General features: G+C 50.5%; 1 protein-coding gene across 4 annotated transcripts in view; it reads left to right on the forward strand.

Moving 5' to 3' along the window:
- LOC144503902 (disco-interacting protein 2 homolog A-like) overlaps positions 1–27,939 on the forward strand; it is a 304,026-nt gene that overhangs the window by 149,809 nt on the left and 126,278 nt on the right. For 3 of the 4 annotated variants that reach the window (XM_078228953.1, XM_078228954.1, XM_078228955.1), the window contains 2 exons: positions 8,889–9,008; positions 24,719–24,928. In XM_078228953.1, coding sequence (XP_078085079.1) covers positions 8,889–9,008; positions 24,719–24,928 — 330 coding nt within the window. The remainder of the gene's footprint in view (positions 1–8,888; positions 9,009–24,718; positions 24,929–27,939) is intronic. The other variant, XM_078228956.1, reaches the window with a different exon arrangement.

The following is a 27,939-nucleotide window of genomic DNA, read 5'->3' on the forward strand; positions in this document are numbered from 1 at the left end:
CTGTTTTAAATGTCACCTGGAAAAGTCAAATTATTGGCATTAATGAAGGAGGAAAGCTTTATGACCGTGGTTGGGCAGAATGAGAAAAATATATTGGAGCAATTTTCCTGTGATTTACAGCTCTTTCTACATAGAAAGCTAATCATTAAATAAGTAAGAGTAGTTATTCCCATCACTTTTGAGTAAGAATCAGATAGATCTTCAATCCTTAATAGAATCATAGAATACCTACAGTGCTGAAAGAGGCCATTCAGCCCATTGAGCCTGTCCCGACAATAAACCCTATCCCCGTAACGCCACAGAATTACGCTGTTGATCCCCCTGACATTAAGGGGCAAATTAGCTTGGCCAATCACCCTAACCTCACATGTTTGGAGTGTGGGAGGAAACCGGAGCACCCGGAGGAAACCCACACATTTACCATGGCTAATCCACCAAACCTACACATCTTTGGACACTGAGTGGCAATTTAGCATGGCCAATCCCCCTAACCTACACATCCTTCGACACTCTTAACGGGCAATTTAACATGGCCAATCCACCTAACCTGCATATCTTTGGAAAGCGGAACACCCGGAGGAATCTCGAGCAGACACGGGGAGAACGTGCAAACTCCCACACAGACAGTGACCCAAGGCCGGAATCGAACCCTGGTCCCTGGTGCTCTCAGGCACCAATGCTAACCACTGTGCCACCATGCTTCCTGAACTGTGACTCATAAAGTTTTCTTGACTTGTTGTAATTTTTCTTTTGCTTTCGACAATCCCTTCAAAGCAACGAGGAAATACTTTTTATAATAAGTCACCAAGCTTTCTCTTGTTCAGATTAATATGGTGTAGAGTGGTAGACGTCTGAATTTTCCAGAGGTGAGAGCGGGAGGGCGATTGTTATTGGGGACTCGTTAGTTAGAGGGATAGATAGGAGGTTCTGTGGCAGCAAAAGAGACTCACGGATGGTATGTTGCCTACCGGATGCCAAGGTCCGTGATGTCTCAGACCGTGTTTTCCAGATTCTGAAGGGGGAGGGGAAACAGTCACAAGTCGTGGTGCACATTGGTACCAATGACATAGGTAAGAGAAGGGACGGGGTTTTAAAACAGGAATTTCGGCAGCTGGGCTGGAAGCTGAGAGCCAAGACAAAACATGTGGTCATCTCTGGTACGTTGCCGGTGCCACGTGATAGCGAGTTGAGGAACAGGGAGAGAGTGCAGTTAAACATGTGGTTGCAGGGATGGTGTAGGAGGGAGGGTTTCAGATACGTGGAAAATTGGAACACATTCTGGGGAAGGTGGGACCTGTACAAACAGGACGGGGTGCACCTGAACCAGAGGGGCACCAATATCCTGGGAGGGAAATTTGATACGACTCTTAAGGGGGGTTTAAACTAATTTGTCAGGGGAGTGGGAAAAGGAGTTGTAGTCCAGAAGTCAGTGTTGAGGGTGGTGAGGCATTGGGGAAGGTATCAGGGTCAAGGGTGGGTACCGGTAGACAGGAAGGTGGGTTGAAGTGTGTCTACTTCAATGCAAGGAGCATCCGGAACAAGGTAGATGAACTTGGGGCGTGGATTGGTACTTGGGACTACGATGTTGTGGCCATTACGGAGACGTGGGTAGAACAAGGACAGGAATGGTTGTTTGACGTTCCGGGGTATAGATGTTTCAGTAATTGTAGGGAAGCTGGTAAAAGAAGTGGAGGAGTGGCATTGTTAATCAAGGATAGTTTAACGGCTGCGGAAAGGCACTTCGTGGGGGATCTGCACACTGAGGTAATATGGGCTGAAGTTAGAAATAGGAAAGGAGCGGTCACGTTGCTAGGAGTTTACTATAGGCCCCCAAATAGTAATAGAGATGTGGAGGAAGAAATTGCTAAGCAGATTATGGATATGTGTGGGGGTCACAGGGTAGTTGTCATGGGGGACTTTAACTTTCCAAATATTGATTGGAACCTTTGTAGGTCAAATAGTTTGGATGGGGCAGTTTTTGTGCAGTGTGTGCGGGAGGGTTTCCTGACACAATATGTGGATGGGCTGACTAGAGGTGAGGCCACATTGGATTTGGTACTGGGAAATGAACCGGGCCAAGTGTTAGATTTGGTTGTGGGAGAGCAATTTGGAGATAGTGACCACAATTCGGTGTCTTTTGTTATTGCAATGGAGAGGGATAGGGCCGTACGGCAGGGCAAGGTTTACAATTGGGGGAGGGGTAATTATGATGCGATTAGGCAAGAATTAGGGGGCATAAGTTGGGAACAGAAACTGTCAGAGAAAGGAACTAATGAAAAGTGGAACTTTTTCAAGGAACAAATACTGGATGTCCTTGATAGGTATGTTCCTGTCAGGCAGGGAGGAAATGGCCAAGTGAGGGAACCATGGTTCACAAAAGAGGTGGAATGTCTTGTGAAAAGGAAGAGGGAAGCTTATGTAGGGATGAGGAAACAAGGTTCAGATGGCTCGATTGAGGGTTACAAGTTAGCAAGGAATGAGCTGAAAAAGGGGCTTAGGAGAGCTAGGAGGGGACATGAGAAGTCCTTGGCGGGTCGGATCAAGGAAAACCCCAAGGCTTTTTACTCTTATGTGAGGAATAAAAGAATGACCAGGGTGAGGTTAGGGCCGGTCAAGGACAGTAGTGGGAACTTGTGTATGGAGTCAGTAGAGATAGGCGAGGTGATGAATGAATACTTTTCTTCAGTGTTCACCAAGGAGAGGGGCCATGTTTTTGAGGAAGAGAAGGTGTTACAGGCTAATAGGCTGGAGGAAATAGATGTTCGGAGGGAGGATGTCTTGGCAGTTTTGAATAAACTGAAGGTCGATAAGTCCCCTGGGCCTGATGAAATGTATCCTAGGATTCTGTGGGAGGCAAGGGATGAGATTGCAGAGCCTTTGGCGCTGATCTTTGAGTCCTCGCTGTCCACGGGGATGGTGCCAGAGGACTGGAGAATGGCGAATGTTGTTCCTCTGTTTAAGAAAGGGAATAGAAATGACCCTGGTAATTATAGACCGGTTAGTCTTACTTCGGTGGTTGGTAAATTGATGGAAAGGGTCCTTAGGGATGGGATTTACGACCATTTAGAAAGATGCGGATTAATCCGAGATAGTCAGCACGGATTCGTGAAGGGCAAGTCGTGCCTCACAAATTTGATAGAATTTTTTGAGGAGGTAACTAAGTGTGTTGATGAAGGTAGGGCAGGTGATGTCATATACATGGATTTTAGTAAGGCGTTTGATAAGGTCCCCCATGGTCGGCTTATGATGAAAGTGAGGAGGTGTGGGATAGAGGGAAAGTTGGCCGATTGGATAGGTAACTGGCTGTCTGACCGAAGACAGAGGGTGGTGGTCGATGGAAAATTTTCGGATTGGAGGCAGGTTGCTAGCGGTGTGCCGCAGGGATCAGTGCTTGGTCCTCTGCTCTTTGTGATTTTTATTAATGACTTAGAGGAGGGGGCTGAAGGGTGGATCAGTAAATTTGCTGATGACACCAAGATTGGTGGAGTAGTGGATGAGGTGGAGGGCTGTTGTAGGCTGCAAAGAGACATAGATAGGATGCAAAGCTGGGCTGAAAAATGGCAAATGGAGTTTAACCCTGATAAATGTGAGGTGATTCATTTTGGTAGGACAAATTTAAATGTGGATTACAGGGTCAAAGGTAGGGTTCTGAAGACTGTGGAGGAACAGAGAGATCTTGGGGTCCATATCCACAGATCTCTAAAGGTTGCCAGTCAAGTGGATAGAGCTGTGAAGAAGGCCTATAGTGTGTTAGCTTTTATTAACAGGGGGTTGGAGTTTAAGAGCCGTGGGGTTATGCTGCAACTGTACAGGACCTTGGTGAGACCACATTTGGAATATTGTGTGCAGTTCTGGTCACCTCACTATAAGAAGGATGTGGAAGCGCTGGAAAGAGTGCAGAGGAGATTTACCAGGATGCTGCCTGGTTTGGAGGGTAGGTCTTATGAGGAAAGGTTGAGGGAGCTAGGGCTGTTCTCTCTAGAGCGGAGGAGGCTGAGGGGAGACTTAATAGAGGTTTATAAAATGATGAAGGGGATAGATAGAGTGAACGTTCAAAGACTATTTCCTCGGGTGGATGGAGCTATTACAAGGGGGCATAACTATAGGGTTCGTGGTGGGAGATACAGGACGGATATCAGAGGTAGGTTCTTTACGCAGAGAGTGGTTGGGGTGTGGAATGGACTGCCTGCAGTGATAGTGGAGTCAGACACTTTAAAAACATTTAAGCGGTTATTGGATAGGCACATGGAGCACACCAGGATGATAGGGAGTGGGATAGCTTGATCTTGGTTTCAGATAAAGCTCGGCACAACATCGTGGGCCGAATGGCCTGTTCTGTGCTGTACTGTTCTATGTTCTATTGGCCAGCAGGAAACTATTCTTTTCTGCCTTCAACCCACCCCATCCCAATTCATTTTTATTATCACTTCTCTTGAAAATGGAATAGTTTATGCCTATACTCTCTGGAATTTAGAAGAATGAGGGGAGATCAAATTGAGGTATACAAGATGGTAAAAGGTACGGATAAAGTAGACGTGGAGCGGATGCTTTCTCTTGTGGGACATTCTAGGACGAGAGGTCATAGTCTTAGGATAAGGGGCAGCAAATTTAAAACAGAGTTGAGGAGAAACTACTTCTCCCAAAAGGTTGTGAATCTGTGGAATTCGCTCCCCCAAAGTGCGGTGGATGCTGGGACAGTGAGTTAGTTTAAGGAGGAGTTTGACAGATTTTTAATTGGGAATGGGTTGAAGGGTTATGGGGAGAAGGCAGGAAAATGGGGATGAGGAGCATATCAGCCATGATCGAATGGCGGAGAGGACTCGATGGGCTGAATGGCCTAATTCTGATCCTCTATATCTTATCTTATAAAATGATATTTGAGCTATCGTCTGCATTTCAGAAGTCACTTTAGCTGGGGACGTGGGGAAAATCCAAGCCACTCGTGACTCCATGTTCCAGCAGTGCTCATTGAATAGCGGACCGGGGGATTTTCTTTATTTTTCTTTTATTCATTCGTAGGACATGGGCACCGCTGGCTGGGCAGTATTTATTGCCCATCCCTAGTTGCCCTTGGAGGGCAGTTGAGAGTCAACCACATTGCTGTGGCTCTGGAGTCACATGTAGGCCAGACCGGGTAAGGACGGCAGATTTCCTCCCCTAAAGGACATTCGTGAACCAGAAGGGTTTTTCCGACAATCGACAATGGTTTCACGGTCATCAGTCGATTCTTAATTCCAGATTTTAAAAATTAAATTCAAATTCCACCAGCTGCTGTGGCGGGATTCGGACCCAGGTCCCCAGAGCATTAGCTGAGTTTCTGGATTAATAGTCTAGTGATTATACCACTAGGCCATCACCACCTCCTTTTTCTGGAAAAATCATGACAATTTAATAATGCTTGCTGTTGTTAATCTGCAAATTGTCCAGCAGTTTGTAGTGAGAGAGAGTTCTGTGTGAGCCCTTTCTGCAATTTATGCTGATCTGCAGTTAGCCTCGCAAGAGCAGCAGTTTACAATTCATCACCCTGAGAGTTTTGACAAATTGCTCCATTTGCGCATCAATTCTCAATTAAAGTTGCCACTGAAAGTTAGGACGGATATTTAATCGTGCAAATACCTTTTTAGTGACTAGATTTACTGGCATGCTTCTCAATATCCCCTGCCCTGAATGGAAGCATTTATTTGAAGTCTCATTCCTATAGCTGGTAAACCATTAGTTTTTTTTTGACAAATTTATGTTGATTTTATTTTCTCTTCTCCCTTCTGTCTCAATATGTGTCATCTCGGCACAGCACGCTGGCACAGTGGTTAGCACTGCTGCCTCACGGCTCCAGGGACCTGGGTTCGATTCCCGGCTTCAGTCACTGTCTGTGCGGAGTCTGCACATTCTCCCCGTGTCTGTGTTTGGTTTCCTCCGGGTGCTCCGGTTTCCTCCCACAGTCCAAAGATGTGCGGGCGAGGTTGATTGTCTGTGCTAAATTGCTCCTTAGTGTCCTGGGATGTGTAGGTTAGAGGAATTAGTGGGGTAAATGTGTGGGGTTCTGGGGATAGGGCCTGCGTGGGATTGTTATCGGTGCAGACTCGATGGGCCGAATGGCCTCCTTTTGCACTGTAGGGATTCTATTTCTGTCACTCTGCTCTTTTTGATTTGATTTGATTTATTATTGTCGCATGTATTGGGATACAGTAATATGTATTGTTTCTTGCGTGCTATACAGACAAAGCATACCATTCATAGAGTACAAAAAATAGAAAATGCTGGAAAATCATAGCAGGTCTGACTGCATATGTGGGAAGAGAATAGAGCCAACGTTTCGAGTCTGGATGGCCCTTCGTCAGCTCTGAAAAAGGGTCATCCAGACTCGAAACGTTGGCTCTATTCTCTCTCAGTAAGAAGTTTAACAACACCAGGTTAAAGTCCAACAGGTTTATTTGGTAGCAAAAGTGGCTTTTGTTACCAAATAAACCTGTTGGACTTTAACCTGGTGTTGTTAAACTTCTTACTTTGTTTACCCCAGTCCAATGCCAGCATCTCCACATCTATTCTCTCTCCACAGATGCTGTCAGACCTGCTGAGATTTTCCAGCATTTTTTGTTTTTGTTTGAGATTCCAGCATCTGCAGTATTCTGCTTTTACTGTTCATAGAGTACATAGGGGAGAACGAAAGGAGAGGGTGCAGAATGTAGTGTTACAGTCATAGCTATGGTGTAGAGAAAGATCAACTTAATATAAGGTAGGTCCATTCAAAAGTCTGACAGCAGCAGGGAAGAAGCTGTTCTTGAGTTGGATGGTACATGACCTCAGACTTTTGTATCTTTTTCCCGATGGAAGAAGGTAGAAGAGAGAATGTCCGGGGTGCATGGGGTCCTTAATTATGCTGGCTGCTTTTCCGAGGCAGCGGGAAGTGTAGACGGAGTCGATGTATGAGAGACTGGTTTGCGTGATGGACTGGGCTTCGTTCACAACTCTTTGCCTTTCATTGTTTCTCTTTCTGTATCTGTTTTGAATCTTAATTCACCCCATTTCCTCCTCCATTGTTGCTCCGTCTCTTTCTCAATCTTTAAATCACCTTTTTTTAAAGAGGTAGACTTTCAGTCCCATTGTTCACTGAAGTCCCAGATGCCTTGCCTTTACAATGCTTTAATGAGTTTGCTTTTGCAGCAATTTGTGATGCTAATAGTTCCCTTGAGCTGAAGTGTAAGATATAAAGTCTGTCTGGCAGGCACGTCTTCCGATCTGGCACTTTGGCAAATTCAGGGTAATTTAATCAAGAATCAGTCGCTTTGTCATGTCCTTTGTCATTTCTCCTTATCATGGAGATATTTGAGCTAATCATTACAGTGCTCCCATTTCTGTCTTGGGCGGGTTAAACTAGTTCAGCACAAATCAGGAATAGAATCTCTCAATTTCCTGTACCATACTGCCTGGTTCACTACGATCAAGCCTCTTTGGGGAGACAACCTGAAACTCGTGATTTTTACTCTTCGGATGAGAGCTACAACCAGAGGTTACTGGGGAAAGTTTCTGTGCCCACTACTCCGTCAGCAAGACTCAAATTTAAAGGTGATCTTTTTCAGTTTCTTCAGATCAGTTGGACCACTTGGCCTGTGACTCAGCTAGTCTGCTACACTCTTTGCAGTTCTTATCAGCGATGAGAAGTGTTTATTGAAGTGCCAACAGGGACTTGAGGTGAAGTGCCTGCTTTTGACAGCATTGAGGAGTTGTATCTTCAGGAAAAGACTGCTTTTCTCCTGCTCCATTGTGGTATTCTTTCTATTGGAACTATTTACACTTTGGATAGGATTGCACCAGCTCTGTCCATGGGAAGAGATGCACAATTCTCCTTGGACATTTTGCAGTTCAAATATCCTAAGATGGTTGTCTGGATCATTTTCTGCTATCTCAGTTATTAAAAATAGATCAGATTCCAAGCATCTGTTGTGATGAACTAAGGCAAAATATTCGGAGCCCACTCTGCAATCTTCAGCACTTCCTTTGGCTTCTCTGCTGTTGTGTTGCACTCGGGCGCACCAGCAATCCAGTAGCACAGTGGTCAGCACTGCTGCCTCAGTGCCAGGGACCCAGGTTCAGTTCTGGCCTTAGGTCACTGCACGTTCTCCCCGTGTCTGCGTGGGTTTCCTCCGGGTGCTCCGGTTTTCTTCCACAGTCCAAAGATGTGCGGATTAGGTTGATTAGTCATGTTAAACTGTCCCTTAGTGTCAAGGGGTTAGCAGGGTAAATGCATGGGGTTATGGGGATAGGACCTGGGTGGGATTGTCGTTGGTGCAGACTTGATGTGCCGAATGGCTTCCTTCTGCACTGTAGGGTTTCTATGGGATAGTGTATAGAGGGGAGGGTCAAGGTGGGCTCTTTCAGACAATCAGTGCCTACTCGATAGGCCAAATGGCCTCTTTCTGCTCTGTAGGGATTCTATGGATTAGCTATGTTTCTGATTATTTTCACCCCTTGCTGATTTTAATTGTTGTTCTATTTGAATTTATGATACAACTGTTATAAATTTCCGTAGAACATTGCAGCAAGATTCTCCTGGATAACATCTTGTATTTTGGTTCATGCAAGAGGCTCGTGTTCTCCATGGGGTTTATGTGAGATGGGATAAAATTCCTTTCAATTTTCCTTCCTCCCCCCGCACTCTCCTCAACCCCACCGCTCTTTCCCCACTTTGCTCACCCAAGAGGAAGCTGGATTTTGGTAACTCCGTGCAGTAACGGAGTTGAAATCTGTGGATTGCCGATCGATCTACATGATCGATTTGTCCCCAGTACACGGCAGCAAGTTAGACTTCCTTTGAGGTGCTTGGTTAAGGTGCAGTGATTGTCGATTCTGTGTTTGTTCTGATTGTTTTGCTGATCTTTCTGTCTCCACAGATTTGCACACAGAAGCAGTCCAAGCAGCTCTGGCCAAATACAAAGAGAGAAAAATGCCGATGCCTTCGAAGAGGCGCTCTGTGCTTGTACACTCATCACTAGATGCATACACTCCACCAGGTACACACTTCTTGCTACAATCTACATATTCATTCGGCTGTTGGTTCTATTTGTCGAGCTATAATTTTGGACATGGTGTCCTACTTTGGCTGAGACATAACATTGCCGCTCGAGATAGCAGACTTCAGATAGTGAGAGATATTTTACTGGTTTAAAAATGTCCTTCTCTCTTCTGTCCCTCCTCCGCAAAGCAACGAGGTTGCATCCGGCAGTAAGCCATGAAGGCCGTTTCTGTTGGAATCACAAGAAATAGAAACAGGAGGAAATAGGGTGGTACAGTGATTAGCACTGCTGCCTCACAGCACCAAGGACCCAGGTTCAATTCCAGCCTCGGGTCACTGTCTGTGTGGATTCTGCACGTTCTCCCCGTGTCGGCGTGAGTTTCCTCCGGGTGCTCCGGTTTCATCCCACACTCCAAAGATGTGCAGGTTAGGCTGATTGGCCATGCTAAATTGACCCGAGTGTCAGGGGGATTAGCAGGGTAAATATGTGGGGTTACAGGGATAGGGCATGAGTAAGATTGTGGTTGGTGCAGACTCGATGGGCTGAATGGCCTACTTCTGCACTGTAGGAATTCTGAGTCGGCCACCAGGCCCTTCAAGCCTGCCCAGTCATTCAGTACGATCATGCTGATCGATGCCGGCCTCAGCTCCTTTCTGTGCCATTTCCCCTCCATTCCTGGATCCATCGAATACCGATCCACCTCCACATTAAATACTCCGAATGATCCAGCCTCCCCCTCCCTCTGGGGCAGAGACTTCCAGAGATTCACCACCCTCTGTGAGAAGAAATTTCTACGCACCTCAGTTTTAAATGACCGGCCCTTTATCTTGTAGCTCTGTTCCCTTGTTCGAGACTCCCCCACGAGTGAAAACATCTCACCCTCTACCCTGTCAAACCCCATCATGCTTGAATAAGGTCACCCTCACTTTTCTAAGCTCCAAGGAATACAGACCCAGACTATTTAGTTTGTTTTGATCTGACAGCCCCCTCATCTCAGGAATTAGCCTGGTGAATCTCCTTTGGACTGTCTCCAATGTTGCAATATCCTTTTTTAGGTAAGGGGACCAAGACAGTATTACATGTGAGGCCTCACCAACACTCTGTACAATTGCAACAAGACCTATTTTTAAACTCAAAGCCCTTTGCAATAAAGGCCTTCTTAACTACCTGTTGCACCTGCTTGCTAGCTTTTTTGTGATTTTTTTTCCTCACTCATTCGTGGGACTTGGGTGTCGCTGGCTGGGCCAGCATTTATTGCCCATCCGTAGTTACCCAAGGGCAGTTGAGAGTCAACCACATTGCTGTGGCTCTGGAGTCACATGTAGGCCAGACCGGGTAAGGACGGCAGATTTCCTTCCCTGAAGGACATCAGTGAACCAGATGAGTTTTTCCAACAATCAACAATGGTTTCATGGTCATCAGTAGATTCTTAATCCCAGATATTTTTTATTGAATTCAAATTCCACCATCTGCCGTGACGGGATTTGAACCCGGGTCCCCAGAACATTAGCTGAATTTCTGGATTAATAGTCTAGCGATAATACCACTAGGCCATCGCCTCCCCACACTTTGATGCATTAGAACACCAAGCTCCCTCTGTACCTCACTCACCTGCCATCTTTCTCTCTCCATTTAGATAATAGTTTAAGTTTCTGTTTGTAAGTTTATTTAATATTGTCACAAGTAGGCTTACATTAACACTGCAATGAAGTTACTGTGAAAATCCCCTAGTCGCCACACTCCGGCGCCTGTTCGGGTACACTGAGGGAGAATTTAGCACGGTCCATGCACCTAACCAGCACGTCTTTCGGACTCTGGGAGGAAACCGGAGCACCCCGAAGAAACCCACGCAGACACAGGGAAAACGTGTAGACTCCGCACAGAGTGTGTCCCAAGCCGGGAATCGAACCCTGGTCCCTGGCGCTGTGAGGCAGCAGTGCTAACCACTGCGCCACCGAGCCGCCCTTGTAATAATCGGCCTTTCAATTCCTCCTACCACCTTCAACAGCGCAATCATTGTTTTATGGGAGAGGGAGTTTCCGAAAGAGATGATCAAGATTAAGTAAATCAATTTACAGGATACTGCGAGGCCTGGATAGAGTGGACGTGGAGAGGATGTTTCCACTAGTAGGAAAAACTAGAACCAGAGGGCACAACCTCAGGCTAAAGGGACGATCCTTTAAAACAGAGATGAGGAGGAATTTCTTCAGCCAGAGAGTGGTGAATCTGTGGCACTCTTTGCCGCAGAAGGCTGTGGAGGCCAGGTCATTGAGTGTCTTTAAGACAGAGATAGATAGGTTCTTGATTAATAAGGGGATCAGAGGTTATGGGGAAAAGGCAGGAGAGTGGGGATGAGAAAAATATCAGCCATGGCTGAATGGCGGAGCAGACTCGATGGGCCGAATGAGCTAATTGTGCTCCTATATGTTATGGTCGTATGGGTTAGTTTAGACTGGTAAGAAGTATCACAGCACCAGGTTAAAGTCCAACAGGTTTATTTGGTAGCAACCAGGCAAGACTGTTCTCTTCCTGTGGGGGAGCACTTCAGCAGTCACGGGCATTCAGCCTTGGATCTTCAGGTAAGCGTTCTCCAAGGCGGCCTTCACGACACACGACAGCGCAGAGTCGCTGAGCAGAAACTGATAGCCAAGTTTCGCACACATGAGGACGGTCTAAACCGGGATGTTGGATTTATGTCACATTATCAGTAACCCCCACAACTTGACTCCTGGACTTGCACAATTTCACAAGCTGTACTGTCTGGAGACAATACACATCTCTTTAACCTGTGTTGAATGCCCCCTCCACCCACATTGTCTGTGCATTTAAGACCTGGCTGGCTGTAGAGATTTGCATTCTAATCAGTATTCTGTAATTTGATTTCTGTGTCTGTGCCCTGTTTGAGAACAGAGACCACTCCATCTGACGAAGGAGCTGTGCTCCGAAAGCTTATGGTATTTGCTACCAAATAAACCTGTTGGACTTTAACCTGGTGTTGTGAGACTTCTTACTGTGCTTACCCCAGTCCAACGCCGGCATCTCCACATCATTAGTTTAGACTGGCAAAGTTAAATGGGGATAAAAGTTATGATGACATTTATCCAATTCTTCTGCGTTTCACAGAGGACATTTGCATGGTGAGTTAGATTGGCAGAGGCCTGTCACTGTCCTAGCAAGGTGATGCAGTACGTCAACATCTGCAGAGGAAGGAAAATGTTTCAAAGTGACTTGACTAAATTAAATCAATTATTCCCTTTGGGAACAGAAAATTAGACCCTTGTCTATTTTTGCAGCTCCGTGTTCCTTTCTCCTCGAGCAATGCATCATTCTAAACAAGTTACACATTTATCTGCTGCAGTGATGGGCTGGCTACTGAGTGATAAATATAATTGACTAGCTGACCATCCTTTAGTCATTCCGTAGCCGATTATTGCAAGGGTGGCACAGTGGTTAGCACTGCTGCTTCACAGCGTCAGGGACCCGGGTTCAATTCCCGGCTTGGGTCACTGTCTGTGTGGAGTTTACACATTCTCCCTGTGTCTGCGTGGGTTTCCTCCGGGTGCTCTGGTTTCCTCCCACAGCCTGAAAGACATGCTGGTTAGGGTGCATTGGCCGTGCTAAATTCTCCCTCAGTGTAACCCGAACAGGCGCTAGAATGTAGCAACTAGGGGATTTTCACAGTAACTTCATGTGCGTGCGCGTCCGTTCGTGCACGTGCGCGCGTGCGTGAGGAGGGACGTGCATGCGAGGGGTTGTGCAGGGGTGTGGGTGTGTGCGGGGGGGGTGGGGGTTGGGGGTGTGTGGGGTTGGGGGTGTCTGTGTGGGGGGGGGGTGTCTGTGGGGGGGGTGTCTGTGGGGGGGGTGTCTGTGGGGGGGGGGTGTCTGTGGGGGGGGAGGTGTCTGTGGGGGGGGGTGTCTGTGGGGGGGGGGTGTCTGTGGGGGGGGGTGTCTGTGGGGGGGGGTGTCTGTGGGGGGGGGTGTCTGTGGGGGGGGGGCCGGTGGGGGGTGTCTGTGTGGGGGTGGGGTGGTGGGGGGTGTCTGTGTGGGGGGGGCGGTGGTGGGGGGTGTCTGTGTGGGGGGGGGTGTCTGTGGGGGGGTGGTGGGGGGTGTCTGTGTGTGGGGGGGGGGTGTCTGTGTGGGAGGGGGGTGGGGGGTGTCTGTGTGGGAGGGGGGTGGGGGGTGTCTGTGTGGGGAGGGTGGGGGGTGTGTGTGGGGGTGTCTGTGTGGGGGGGTGACTGTGTGGGGGGGTGTGGGGGGGGTGACTGTGTGGGGGGGGGGTGTCTGTGTGGGGGGGGTGGGGGGTGTGTCTGTGTGGGGGGTGTCTGGGGGGTGTGTGCCTATGTAGGGGGTGTGTGTGTGTGTGGGGGGGTGGGGTGTGTGTGTGCGGGGGGGGTGGGGGGTGTCTGTGCGGGGGGGTGGGGTGTGTCTGTGTGGGGGGGTATGTCTGTGTGGGGGGTGTGTCTGTGTGGGGGGTGTGTCTGTGTGGGGGGTGTGTCTGTGTGGGGGGTGTGTCTGTGTGGGGGGTGTGTCTGTGTGGCTGGGTGTGTCTGTGTGGCTGGGTGTGTCTGTGGGGGTGTGGGGTGTATGGGGGGGTGGGGTGTGTGTGCGCTGGGGGGGTGGGGGATGTGTGTGTGGGGGGATGTGTGTGTGCAGGGAGTATGCGTGTGTGTGTGTAGGAGGTGGGTGTGTGTGTAGGGGCTGTGTGTCGGGGGTGTGTGTGTGTGTGTGTGTGTGTGTGTGTCGGGGTGGGTGTGTGTGTGTGTGTCGGGGGTGGGTGTGTGTGTGTGTCGGGGGTGGGTGTGTGTATGTGTCGGGGGTGGGTGTGTGTGTGTGTCGGGGGTGGGTGTGTGTGTGTGTCGGGGGTGGGTGTGTGTGTGTGTCGGGGGAGGGTGTGTGTGTGTGTCGGGGGTGGGTGTGTGTGTGTGTGTGTCGGGGGTGGGTGTGTGTGTGTGTCGGGGGTGGGTGTGTGTGTGTGTGTGTCGGGGGTGGGCGTGTGTGTGTGTGTGTCGGGGGTGGGTGTGTGTGTGTGTGTGTCGGGGGTGGGTGTGTGTGTGTGTGTGTCGGGGGTGGGTGTGTGTGTGTGTGTCGGGGGTGGGTGCGGGTGTGTGTGTGTGTCGGGGGTGGGTGCGGGTGTGTGTGTGTGTCGGGGGCGGGTGTGTGTGTGTGTCGGGGGCGGGTGTGTGTGTGTGTGTGTCGAGGGTGTGTGTGTGTGTGTCGAGGGTGTGTGTGTGTGTGTGTCGGGTGTGTGTGTGTGTGTGTCGGGTGTGTGTGTGTGTGTGTCGGGTGTGTGTGTGTGTGTGTCGGGTGTGTGTGTGTGTGTGTCGGGGGTGTGGGTGTGTGTGTGTGTGTCGGGTGTGTGTGTGTGTGTGTGTCGGGTGTGTGTGAGTGTCGGGTGTGTGTGTGTGTGTGTCGGGGGGGATGTGTGTGTGTGTGTCGGGGGTGGGTGTGTGTGTGTGTGTCGGGGGTGGGTGTGTGTGTGTGTGTCGGGGGTGGGTGGGTGTGTGTGTGTGTCGGGGGTGGGTGTGTGTGTGTGTCGGGGGTGTGTGTGTGTGTGTGTCGGGGGTGTGTGTGTGTGTAGGGGTGTAGAGATGGGTGTGTGAGGGAGTAGGGTGTGGGTGGGGTGTGTGTGTGCAGGCGCTGTGCGTCAGGTGTGTGTGTGTCAGGTGTGTGTGTGTCGGGGGTCTGTGTGTGTGTGTCGGGGGTGTGTGTGTGTGTCGGGGGTGTGTGTGTGTGTCGGGTGTGTGTGTGTGTCCGGGGTGTGTGTGTGTGTGTGTCGGGGGTGTGTGTGTGTGTGTCGGGGGTGTGTGTGTGTGTGTCGGGGGTGTGTGTGTGTGTGTCGGGGGTGTGTGTGTGTGTGTCGGGGGTCTGTGTGTGTGTGTCGGGGGTGTGTGTGTGTGTCGGGGGTGTGTGTGTGTGTCGGGGGTGTGTGTGTGTGTCGGGTGTGTGTGTGTGTCCGGGGTGTGTGTGTGTGTGTGTCGGGGGTGTGTGTGTGTGTGTCGGGGGTGTGTGTGTGTGTGTCGGGGGTGTGTGTGTGTGTGTCGGGGGTGTGTGTGTGTGTGTCGGGGGTGTGTGTGTGTGTGTCGGGGGTGTGTGTGTGTGTGTCGGGTGTGTGTGTGTGTGTCGGGTGTGTGTGTGTGTGTGTCGGGGGTGTGTGTGTGTGTGTCGGGGGGGTGTGTGTGTGTGTGTCGGGGGTGTGTGTGTGTGTGTCGGGGGTCTGTGTGTGTGTGTCGGGGGTCTGTGTGTGTGTGTCGGGGGTGTGTGTGTGTGTCGGGGGTGTGTGTGTGTGTGTCGGGGGTGTGTGTGTGTGTGTCGGGGGTGTGTGTGTGTGTGTCGGGGGTGTGTGTGTGTGTGTCGGGGGGGTGTGTGTGTGTGTGTCGGGGGTGTGTGTGTGTGTGTCGGGGGTCTGTGTGTGTGTGTCGGGGGTCTGTGTGTGTGTGTCGGGGGTCTGTGTGTGTGTGTCGGGGGTGTGTGTGTGTGTCGGGGGTGTGTGTGTGTGTCGGGTGTGTGTGTGTGTCCGGGGTGTGTGTGTGTGTGTGTCGGGGGTGTGTGTGTGTGTGTCGGGGGTGTGTGTGTGTGTGTCGGGGGTGTGTGTGTGTGTGTCGGGGGTGTGTGTGTGTGTGTCGGGGGTGTGTGTGTGTGTGTCGGGGGTGTGTGTGTGTGTGTCGGGGGTGTGTGTGTGTGTGTCGGGGGTGTGTGTGTGTGTGTCGGGGGTGTGTGTGTGTGTGTCGGGTGTGTGTGTGTGTGTCGGGGGTGTGTGTGTCGGGGGTGTGTGTGTGTGTGTCGGGGGTGTGTGTGTGTGTGTCGGGGGTGTGTGTGTGTGTGACGGGGGTGTGTGTGTGTGTGTGTCGGGGGTGTGTGTGTGTGTGTCGGGTGTGTGTGTGTGTATCGGGGGTGTGTGTGTGTGTGTCGGGGGTGTGTGTGTGTGTGTGTCGGGGGTGTGTGTGTGTGTGTGTCGGGGTTGTGTGTGTGTCGGGGTTGTGTGTGTGTGTGTGTCGGGGTTGTGTGTGTGTGTGTGTCGGGGGTGTGTGTGTGTGTGTCGGGGGTGTGTGTGTGTGTGTCGGGGGTGTGTGTGTGTGTGTCGGGGGTGTGTGTGTGTGTGTCGGGGGTGTGTGTGTGTGTGTCGGGGGTGTGTGTGTGTGTCGGGGGTGTGTGTGTGTGTGTCGGGTGTGTGTGTGTGTGTCGGGGGTGTGTGTGTGTGTCGGGTGTGTGTGTGTGTGTGTCGGGGTGTGTGTGTGTGTCGGGGTGTGTGTGTGTGTCGGGGGTGTGTGTATGTGTGTCGGGGGTGTGTGTGTTTGTGTGTCGGGGTTGTGTGTGTGTGTGTGCCGGGGTTGTGTGTGTGTGTGTGTGTCGGGGTTGTGTGTGTGTGTGTGTGTCGGGGTTGTGTGTGTGTGTGTGTGTGTGTGTCGGGGTTGTGTGTGTGTGTGTCGGGGGTGGGTGTGTGTGTGTGTCGGGGGTGGGTGTGTGTGTGTGTGTCGGGGGTGGGTGCGGGTGTGTGTGTGTGTCGGGGGTGGGTGCGGGTGTGTGTGTGTGTCGGGGGCGGGTGTGTGTGTGTGTCGGGGGCGGGTGTGTGTGTGTGTCGGGGGCGGGTGTGTGTGTGTGTCGGGGGCGGGTGTGTGTGTGTGTCGGGGGCGGGTGTGTGTGTGTGTCGGGGGCGGGTGTGTGTGTGTGTCGGGGGCGGGTGTGTGTGTGTGTCGGGGGTGTGTGTGTGTGTGTCGAGGGTGTGTGTGTGTGTGTCGAGTGTGTGTGTGTGTGTGTCGGGTGTGTGTGTGTGTGTGTCGGGTGTGTGTGTGTGTGTGTCGGGTGTGTGTGTGTGTGTGTCGGGTGTGTGTGTGTGTCGGGGGTGTGGGTGTGTGTGTGTGTGTCGGGTGTGTGTGTCGGGTGTGTGTGAGTGTCGGGTGTGTGTGTGTGTGTGTCGGGGGGGATGTGTGTGTGTGTGTCGGGGGTGGGTGTGTGTGTGTGTGTCGGGGGTGGGTGTGTGTGTGTGTGTCGGGGGTGGGTGGGTGTGTGTGTGTGTCGGGGGTGGGTGGGTGTGTGTGTGTGTCGGGGGTGGGTGTGTGTGTGTGTCGGGGGTGTGTGTGTGTGTGTGTCGGGGGTGTGTGTGTGTGTAGGGGTGTAGAGATGGGTGTGTGAGGGAGTAGGGTGTGGGTGGGGTGTGTGTGTGCAGGCGCTGTGCGTCAGGTGTGTGTGTGTCAGGTGTGTGTGTGTCGGGGGTCTGTGTGTGTGTGTCGGGGGTGTGTGTGTGTGTCGGGGGTGTGTGTCGGGTGTGTGTGTGTGTCCGGGGTGTGTGTGTGTGTGTGTCGGGGGTGTGTGTGTGTGTGTCGGGGGTGTGTGTGTGTGTGTCGGGGGGGGGTGTGTGTGTGTGTGTCGGGGGTCTGTGTGTGTGTGTCGGGGGTCTGTGTGTGTGTGTCGGGGGTGTGTGTGTGTGTCGGGGGTGTGTGTGTGTGTCGGGTGTGTGTGTGTGTCCGGGGTGTGTGTGTGTGTGTGTCGGGGGTGTGTGTGTGTGTGTCGGGGGTGTGTGTGTGTGTGTCGGGGGTGTGTGTGTGTGTGTCGGGGGTGTGTGTGTGTGTGTCGGGGGTGTGTGTGTGTGTGTCGGGGGTGTGTGTGTGTGTGTCGGGGGTGTGTGTGTGTGTGTCGGGGGTGTGTGTGTGTGTGTCGGGTGTGTGTGTGTGTGTCGGGGGTGTGTGTGTCGGGGGTGTGTGTGTGTGTGTCGGGGGTGTGTGTGTGTGTGTCGGGGGTGTGTGTGTGTGTGACGGGGGTGTGTGTGTGTGTGTCGGGGGTGTGTGTGTGTGTGTCGGGTGTGTGTGTGTGTATCGGGGGTGTGTGTGTGTGTGTGTCGGGGGTGTGTGTGTGTGTGTGTCGGGGGTGTGTGTGTGTGTGTGTCGGGGTTGTGTGTGTGTCGGGGTTGTGTGTGTGTGTGTGTCGGGGTTGTGTGTGTGTGTGTGTCGGGGGTGTGTGTGTGTGTGTCGGGGGTGTGTGTGTGTGTGTCGGGGGTGTGTGTGTGTGTGTCGGGGGTGTGTGTGTGTGTGTCGGGGGTGTGTGTGTGTGTCGGGGGTGTGTGTGTGTGTGTCGGGTGTGTGTGTGTGTGTCGGGGGTGTGTGTGTGTGTCGGGTGTGTGTGTGTGTGTGTCGGGGTGTGTGTGTGTGTCGGGGGTGTGTGTATGTGTGTCGGGGGTGTGTGTGTTTGTGTGTCGGGGTTGTGTGTGTGTGTGTGCCGGGGTTGTGTGTGTGTGTGTGTGTCGGGGTTGTGTGTGTGTGTGTGTGTCGGGGTTGTGTGTGTGTGTGTGTGTGTGTCGGGGTTGTGTGTGTGTGTGTGTGTCGGGGTTGTGTGTGTGTGTGTGTGTCGGGGTTGTGTGTGTGTGTCGGGGGTGTGTGTGTGTGTGTGTCGGGGGTGTGTGTGTGTGTGTGTGTCGGGGGGGTGTGTGTGTGTGTGTGTGTCGGGGGTGTGTGTGTGTGTGTGTGTCGGGGGTGTGTGTGTGTGTGTGTCGGGGGTGTGTGTGTGTGTGTGTGTGTGTGTGTCGGGGGTGTGTGTGTGTGTGTGTCGGGGGTGTGTGTGTGTGTGTGTCGGGGGTGTGTGTGTGTGTGTGTCGGGGGTGTGTGTGTGTCGGGTGTGTGTGTGTGTCGGGGGTGTGTGTGTGTGTGTGTGTGTCGGGGGTGTGTGTGTGTGTGTGTGTGTGTGTGTGTCGGGGGTGTGTGTGTGTGTGTCGGGGGTGTGTGTGTGTGTGTGTCGGGGGTGTGTGTGTGTGTGTGTCGGGGGTGTGTGTGTGTGTGTCGGGGGTGTGTGTGTGTGTGTCGGGGGTGTGTGTGTGTGTGTCGGGGGTGTGTGTGTGTGTGTCGGGGGTGTGTGTGTGTGTGTCGGGGGTGTGTGTGTGTGTGTCGGGGGTGTGTGTGTGTGTGTCGGGGGTGTGTGTGTGTGTGTCGGGGGTGTGTGTGTGTGTGTGTCGGGGGTGTGTGTGTGTGTGTCGGGGGTGTGTGTGTGTGTGTCGGGGGTGTGTGTGTGTGTGTATGGAGTGTGTGTGTGTGTGTGTGTGTATGGAGTGTGTGTGTGTGTGTGTGTATGGAGTGTGTGTGTGTGTGTGTATGGAGTGTGTGTGTGTGTGTGTATGGAGTGTGTGTGTGTGTGTGTATGTATGGAGTGTGTGTGTGTGTGTGTATGGAGTGTGTGTGTGTATGGAGTGTGTGTCGGGGGTGTGTGTGTATGGAGTGTGTGTGTGTGTGTGTGTGCGTGTGTATGGAGTGTGTGTGTGTGTGTGCGTGTGTATGGAGTGTGTGTGTGTGTGTGCGTGTGTATGGAGTGTGTGTGTGTGCGTGTGTATGGAGTGTGTGTGTGTGTGTGCGTGTGTATGGAGTGTGTGTGTGCGTGTGTATGGAGTGTGTGTGTGCGTGTGTATGGAGTGTGTGTGCGTGCGTCGGGGGTGTGTGTGCGTGCGTCGGGGGTGTGTGTGCGTGCGTCGGGGGTGTGTGTGCGTGCGTCGGGGGTGTGTGCAGGAGGTGTGTGTGTGTGTATGGAGTATGTGTGTGTCTCGTTACCTTGAAGGAAAAAGAAAGTATATTTTTGAAATAACATGAACGCTGATTTGGAAATTATATGTTAACTTCATCTTGTTGAGTGAACAGGAGCTTCTTGTATAGTTTGGATCCTGACTGATCTGTATCTTAACACCATGTACCCACCTTGGTTGTATATCTATTGATATCCTCATCTAATGAAAATTGACCTCAACTCAGCCTCTCATGGTGGAAGCGAGTTCTAGATTTTCACTTCCCTCTGTGTGTGAACGTGGTTCCTGATTTCACTCCTGGTTCCCTTCAAGATCATTCCCCTTGTCCCAGGTTTCCCAACAAGACATAGTAGTTTCTCTCTGCCTCCTCTATAGGACTGCACGGTGGCGCAGTGGTTAGCACTGCTGCCTCTCAGCGCCAGGGACCCGGGTTCAATTCCCGGCTTGGGTCACTCTCTGTGCAGAGTCTGCACATTCTCCCCGTGTCTGTGTGGGTTTCCTCCGGGTGCTCCGGTTTCCTCCCACAGTCTGAAAGACGTGCTGGTTGGGTGCATTGGCCATGCTAAATTCTCCCTCAGTGTACCCGAACAGGCGCTGGAGTGTGGCAACTGGAGGATTTTCACAGTAACTTCATTGCAGTGCTATGCCTACTCGTGACACGAACCAATAAACTTTAAACTTAAACTTTTCCCTTAATCACTGTAAACTCTCGATTTGATCTTTCCTCGGTGTTCGAAACTCAAGGGCATAGAAGGCAAGTTTATGCAACTTGTCTCTATCATTTAACCCTTTTATATCATTGGTAATTTTCTGGTGAATCTGAGCATTTCCCCTCCCAAGGCCAGTACATGTTCCCTGTGGTGTGGTGCTCAGTGCTGAACGCAGTACAGCATTTGAAGCCAGCCTCAGATATGATAGCGAAAGCACCCTGACCTCACTGTACCCAGCTCCCTTGCAGTAAAGGACAACACTGATCATTTTCCGTTTTGTTTTTTTGATCACTTCCTGAACACTGTCACCCATATGTCCAGCATGTGTCTCAGATCAGAGAACGAGACAGGCCGACACAGCAAGACGTGGAGTCCAGAACCAAACCATAATTCATGATGGCGGTCAGTGTTGGGTGTAGCTGGGTGCTCAAGTATCTTATAACTTTGGGGAGTAACCACAGTCTGGGAATGCTGGGGGCCATGAAAGAATAGTCTTCCCCTTTCTGCTGTTCAGGCCTGGATGATGTCAGTGAACCTTTTGGATTTTTATGACTACCCTGCAGCTTCCGTTGTCATTTCCTTTTGGCGCCAACCCAAAGATGACTGATTCGCTGAGTTAATTATGGTACATCCGACTGAGATGGCCAGCCTTAGGTCAAATGCTGTAAATGATTAATTTTGGGTGGATCTGTGCTGAAACTGGGGGAACCCACTTCACGCCTGCAAAGGACAAAGACTTTATTTGTTGCAGCCTCCCAGTGGTCAAGGAGAAAAACTGGTCGCGCGCCTGTCCTTTCTGTTTAAAGTTAAGAAATATGAATTATTCTCCTATCGTCAAAGTTAACAGGAGTGCTGGGGCGACACAGTGGTTAGCACTGCTGCCTCACAGCATCAGGGACCTGGGTTTGATTCCCGGCTTGGGTCACTGTCTGTGTGGAGTTTGCACGTTCTCCCCGTGTCTGTGTGGGTTTCCTCCGGGTGCTCCGGTTACCTCCCACGTTCTAAAAGACGTGCTGGTTAGGTGCATTGACCCGAACAGGCGCCGGAGTGTGGCAACTAGGGGAATTTCACAGTAACTTCATTGCAGTGTGATGCGCATCAATTGGACACGAGGCTCAAAGCTTCGGTAAAAGAAGGCTTTTATTAACTAACAATGGAACTATCAGAACTTTAACACACTATCCCAGACTGAAGGGGTCCCGTCCGAGCAGGGGGTCTTATACCTCTCCCAGGAGGCGGAGCCCGACTGGGATGTGCCACAACAGTAACAACCACAGGTGTATCAATCCCACCCTAGCCCAACAACAACATTAGTACAATCCCACAGTAACCTATATACATTCCCATAGTGCTGGCCAGCCCTGGCCCAGTACTATCCAGTGAGAACCAACGATGGTTCACCACACAGTGTTAATGTAAGCCTTACTTGTGACTAATAAATAGTTGCGTTTTGGAGATGTGTGATTGCAATGGCGTGATGGCAGGTGAGAGAAATGATATAATCGCGTGTATTTTTATGAAGGTTAAATCAAATCTAATGGTGGGACATGGATCTAATGTCTTGAGGAATGCATTGTAGTTGGCTAATGTAGCTTTGGACTTTATATAATTTATCAGATGTTTTGAGATAGATGACTCTGCCTGATTGTTTTATCTGCAATGAATACTTGCAGGAACTTCTCCTGTCACTTGTGAAGTCAGGCAGCCACCTAATATGCTAGAAACACACATATTTCAAGCATACAAAATACGTCACTGATCAGAGAATGAGATGTGGAGTCCAGAACCAAGCTACACGAGCTCTGACAAAGAGTCACCCAGACTCGAAACGTTGGCTCTATTCTCTCTCCACAGATGCTGTTGGACCCTGTTGAGATTTTCCAGCATTTTCTGTGATTGTAGCCGTTGCATAATCCGCGATGGTGGTCAGTGCTAGACTTTGGGGGGGGAGTGGGGGGGGGTTCAAGTATGAAGAATATAGAACAGTACAGTACAAGAACTGTGTTGTGCCAGACATGATGCTAAATTAAACTCATCCCTTCTGGCTGCCCTTGCTCTATGTCCCTCTATTCTGCCTGCCCTTGTTCCATGTCCCTCTATTCTGCCTGCCCTTGCTTTATGTCCCTCTATTCTGCCTGCCCTTGCTCCATGTCCCTCTATTCTGCCTGCCCTTGCTCCATGTCCCTCTATTCTGCCTGCCCTTGCTTTATGTCCCTCTATTCTGCCTGCCCTTGCTCCATGTCCCTCTATTCTGCCTGCCCTTGCTCCATATCCCTCTATTCTGCCTGCCCTTGCTCCATGTCCCTCTATTCTGCCTGCCCTTGCTCCGTGTCCCTTTATTCCTTACGTATTCACGTGGTTATCTAAAAGCCCCTTGAGCGCCCCTATCATATCTGCCTCCACCACCCCTGGCAGCGTGTTCCAGACACCTACCACTCTGTGTGTAAAAACAAACTTGTCCCTCCTTTGAACTTTCCCCCTCTCACCTTAAGTGAGTGCCCCCTAGTATTAGACATTTCAACTCTGGGGGAAAAAGATTCTGACTGTCAACCCTATCCCTCAGCCTCCGCTGCTCCAGAGAAAACAACCCTAGTTCATCCAGCCTCTCCTTATAGCTCATACTCTAATCCAGGCAGCATCCTGGTAACCTCTTCTGCACCCTCTCCAAAGCCTCCACCTCCTCCCTGTGATGTGGCAACCAGAATTGAACGCAATACTCTACCTAACAACATTGGGGAATAGCCATTAACCTGGGGATGATGGGCATCCTGGAACGAATAGTCTTTTCCTTGCTGCCATGCAGCCTCATGGTCTAAGTTTCAGCCTCCAACCAATGCAGTACTGAAACAAAGCACACAGGGAAGCCCCTATGACCTGACTTGTAGGGACACGCCACAGCCAGAACGGTAAGTGCATTTGAACTAACAAGCATCATCAAATAAAAATTTAAAAGCTGTCAACTGTACTGGATGTGCTTTGAGTGTTTCAGTGACTGATATTCAATGGAAAATAAATCATAGATGACAGGTATAACTCTCATTGCTGGCGAGATAGATGGATAGCACCACTTAGTCTAGTTCCCCAACGCCTCTCATCCTCTATATGTGGGCACATATTGAAAAATAATGTTAACAAATACAGAGTGAATTGACACTGTGATGATGCTTGGTGTAGTAACACTTTTAGGTAATGTTGCTGCACCCTTTCAGGGGGTGTAATAAAGCAAGTGTTTTTGCAGTTTGAATTGAACTAGTGAAGGAATTAGGTCTTGCAGATACGCTTGAGTAATTTGCCTTGCGTTTGCACCGTGCATTGATGCTATTATAATCTTCGTGGATCTCTATAATGTTAAGTCAACACATGTTAATAGTAGGAGTGCACAGAATTAATGCAAGCAAATGAGAACACAGCACAGTTCAATATTAGCATAGCTGTTATATCAAAACATTAAATTTCAGTATTGGATGAAATCAGTGAAGAACGGGCGGCAAGGTGGCACAGTGGTTAGCATCGCTGCCTCACAGCGCCAGGGACCCGGGTTCAATTCCGACCTTGGGTCACTGTCTGTGTGGAGTCTGCACATTCTCCCCGTGTCTGCGTGGGTTTCCTCCGGGTGCTCCGGTTTCCTCCCACAGTCCAGAGATGTGCGGGTTGGATTGGCCAAGCTGAATTGGCCTTTAATGTCAGGGGGATTATAAAGGGTAAATAAGTGGGGATGCAGGGATAGAGGTTGGGTGGGATTCAGGCGCAGACTCGATGGGCTGAATGGCTGCCTTCTGCACTGTAAGGTTTCTATGATTTCTATGAAATTAGTGAAGAACGGGTGGCACAGTGGTTAGCACTGCTGCCTCACAGCACCAGGGACCTGGGTTCGATTCCCAGCTTGGGTCACTGTCTGTGCGGAGTCTGCACGTTCTCCCCGTGGGTTTCCTCCGGGTGCTCCGGTTTCCTCCCACAGTCCGAAAGACGTGCAGGTTAGGTGCATTGGCCGTGCTAAATTCTCCCTCAGTGTACCCGAACAGGTGCCAGAGTGTGGCAACCGGGGGATTTTCACAGTAACTTTGTTAGTGTTAATGTAAGCCTACTTGTGACACGAATAAATAAACTTAACTTAAATTTAAACCGAATAATGTGAAAACCATCGCCATGAAATAATTTTCATTGCTCTCAAACGACAGGCAACAGAGAACATGAAGTCGCTTGAGATACTGTGCAACCCTCGCAGCCTTAAAATCTGTGTTTGTATTAATATTTACGTGCAGTTTGTGTCGTTTCTATGCTGCTTGTATAATCCGAAGATACATAATGAGGATCTGAGGTCTAAAAATTGTGTCCTTGTGGGGGAATCACTCAGTCAGGCAACTGGTGGGGATGCAGATTGTGTCCTGCGTCTCCTCAGTGCGTGCTGCATGTGTGAAAAGCTCCCTGTGAGGCTGTGTTACTGAGTGTAATAGAGGTGAGACTGCACTGTCCTAACGTTAGTGTTATATTGAATGCAGACACATCTTCGGCGTCGGAAGATGAGGGCTCACTCCGTCGCCAGGGCCGGATTACGTCCACTCCAAACCAGGGCCATTTGAACGTAGAGCACTGGCTTAACAAGGTTATCCAGAGCTCCTCCACCTCATCTTCTGCATCGTCCACCTCATCCCATATAGGAGGGAAACCTGCTGCTTCACTAGCTGATCTCATGGCACATACCCATTTAGGTCAGTAAACTCTTTACTTCATTTTACTTCCTCTACAGCATTCTGAGAAACAAGCCTTTTATATACCGTAACTACTGTCTACAGTCATGTGGTTAGCGACAGTTCAGTGGTGCAGAGTCAGGGTTGAGAAGGTTTGGTAAGAGAGAGGTCAGGGTTATTGATCCACAGTTGCATGCCTCAGGTAAATAATTTTTGATTTGATTTATTATTGTCACATGTATTAGTATACACTGAAAAGTATTGTTTCTTGCGTGCCACACAAAGCATACCGTTCATAGAGAAGGAAGGAGAGGGTGCAGAATGTAGTGTTACAGTCATAGCTAGGGCGTAGAGAAAGATCAACTTAATGCGAGGTCGGTCCATTCAAAAGTCTGACGGCAGCAGGGAAGAAGCTGTTCTTGAGTCGGTTGGTACGTGACCTCAGACTTTTGTATCCTTTTCCCGACGGAAGAAGGTGGCAGAGAGAATGTCCGGGGTGCGTGGAGTCCTTGATTATGCTGGCTGCTTTGCTGTGTAAACAGAGTCAGTGGATGGGAGGCTGGTTTGCCTGATGGATTGGGCTACATTCGCGACCCTTTGTAGTTTCTTGCGGTCTTGGGCAGAGCAAGAGCCATACCAAGCTGTGATACAACCAGAAAGGATGCCTAGTGTAGTTCAAGGTTGCTCACGCTAAATGGTTCAACGCAGCAAAAGCATAGTGTAACGCAGCACTTCGATTACTCTGCCACTGTGGAGAATATTATTGGTTAGCACTGCTGTCTCACAGTGCCAGGGACACGGGTTCGATTCCCAGCTCGGGTCGCTGTCTGTGTGGAGTCTGCATGTTCTCCCCGTGTCTGCGTGGGTTTCCTCCGGTTGCCTCCCACAGTCCAAAGATGTGCTGGTTAGGTGCATTGGCCGTGCTAAATTACCCCTTAGTGTCCGGAGGACTAGCTAGGGTAAATGCGTGGGGTTATGTGGATAGGGCCTGGATTGGTTTGTGGTCGGTGCAGACTCGATGGGCCGCATGGCCTCCTCCTGCACTGTGGGATTCTATGATTCTAACTTAACCTTGGTGAGCTGGTACATGTGCATTGCTTTCCCCCTGCCCTTGCCTGGTGACTGCCCACACGCAGATGCTGCCCCTGTGCTATCTGAGAAGGTGGCTGTGAATAAAGAGAGCACAGGAACAGGCCCTTCGGCCCTCCAAGCCTGTGCCGATCATGTTGTCCTATCTCGATCAACCGCCTGTATCCCTCTATTCCCCGCCTGTTCATGTGTCTATCCAGATAAGTCTTAAATGTCACTAACGTATCTGCCTCAACCACCTCACTTGGCAGTGCATTCCAGGCCCCCACCACCCTCTGTGTAAAAAACTTCCCCCGCACATCTCCACTGAACCTTTCCCCCCTTATCTTGAACTTGTGCCCCCTGTAATTGTCATTTCTGTCCTGGGAAAAAGCTTTCAACTGTTCACTCTATCCATCCCCCTCATAATTTTATAAACTTCTATCAGGAATGTGGGATTGTGTGACAGGGTCTCACCATCTGCCTCAGTTTCCTCTCTCTGTGGGGCAGGAGTGTGAGCCGCCTGGCAGAGCGATATATCTCCAGCCTCTGAAAGATGAAAAAGCAAATGGGAAAGTTATGGCGATGGGAGAGGGTGGAGGCGAGACGTGAATACTTCACCGTGTATAGAACGGGAATCAGAAGAGATTGTGTGGTGATGGGAAAGTGGGATGAAGAGCAGGATGAGCAGCGTACCATGGTTTTTTTGATCGCTTCAGCCCCACAACCCAAGTCATGGCTGCTGCAATGATAGCAAGCACCACCTCCTCCCTGGGGGAAGGACATATTGCAGGTTATCGCTGTTGGCCTTCGGTTCTATGCTGCCTTTTCCTACAGGAGAGAGGGAAGGGTGTCGGTGAGCATGGCGCAGTCTGTTTGGATGGTGTGGCTGTCATGGTTGAATAGCTGGCATTGTGTGCAAGCTGAGAGACGTGGGTGTGAGGCTTGCAGTCGTGTTAAGTATGTGAGGGGCAGCTGTGAATGTGAGGTTGAGTCATGGTTAATGGCGATGGTTGGTTGGGGTGAGATGGGCGTGTGGGACATTGAGCAGTTTGTGAGGCTGGGTGTGCAGTCGGTGGCATTTGAAGGCGCTTTGCTAACCTTGACCATTGATGAGAGATCATTAAACTTCTTTCAGTAGCATATCCCGGTCCTCACTGCTTGGTGCCCACTTTCTACCATGATGTGCCACTTGTGTGCCTTTCCCATGTCAAAGTTACACTATAGTTAAGAAAGCCAACCAGAAGACTAAGGAAATTTGGCATGCCAGCTATGACTCTCACCAACTTTTACAGATGCACCATAGAAAGCAATCTTTCTGGTTGTATCACAGCTTGGTATGGCTCCTGCTCTGCCCAAGACCGCAAGAAACTATAAAGGGTCGTGAATGAAGCCCAGCCCACCACTCAAACCAGCCTCCATCCATTGACTCTGTCTACACTTCCTGCTGCCTCAGAGAAGCAGCCAGCATAATTAAGGACCCCACGCACCCCAGACATTCTCTCTTCCACCTTCCGTCGGGAAAAAGATACAAAAGTCTGAGGTCACATACCAACCGACTCAAGAACAGCTTCTTCCCTGCTGCTGTCAGACTTTTGAATGAACCTACCTCGCATTAAGTGGATCTTTCTCTACATCCTAGCTGTGACTGTAACACTACATTCTGCACTTTCTCCTTTCCTTCTCTATGAACAGTATGCTTTATCTGTATAGCACGTAAGAAACAATACTTCTCACGGTTCACTAATGTATGTGAAAATAATAAATCAAACCATTCCAGCATCTGCTCCAACCAAAACATACTTCCTTGAAAAGATGCAGGCTTGTTTTATCTTGCACAGTGCTCATTCTCGCCTCGTGCCATTTTATGCCCTCTACTCCGGTTTGCCCTGGCGAGATGCTGCAAACAGTGGCAGCCATGTGTACCATCTATATGACTGCAGGAACTCACCAAGCTTCCTTAG

This window comes from Mustelus asterias, chromosome 14 (assembly GCF_964213995.1).
Source record: "Mustelus asterias chromosome 14, sMusAst1.hap1.1, whole genome shotgun sequence".
Classification (NCBI taxonomy): domain Eukaryota; kingdom Metazoa; phylum Chordata; class Chondrichthyes; order Carcharhiniformes; family Triakidae; genus Mustelus; species Mustelus asterias.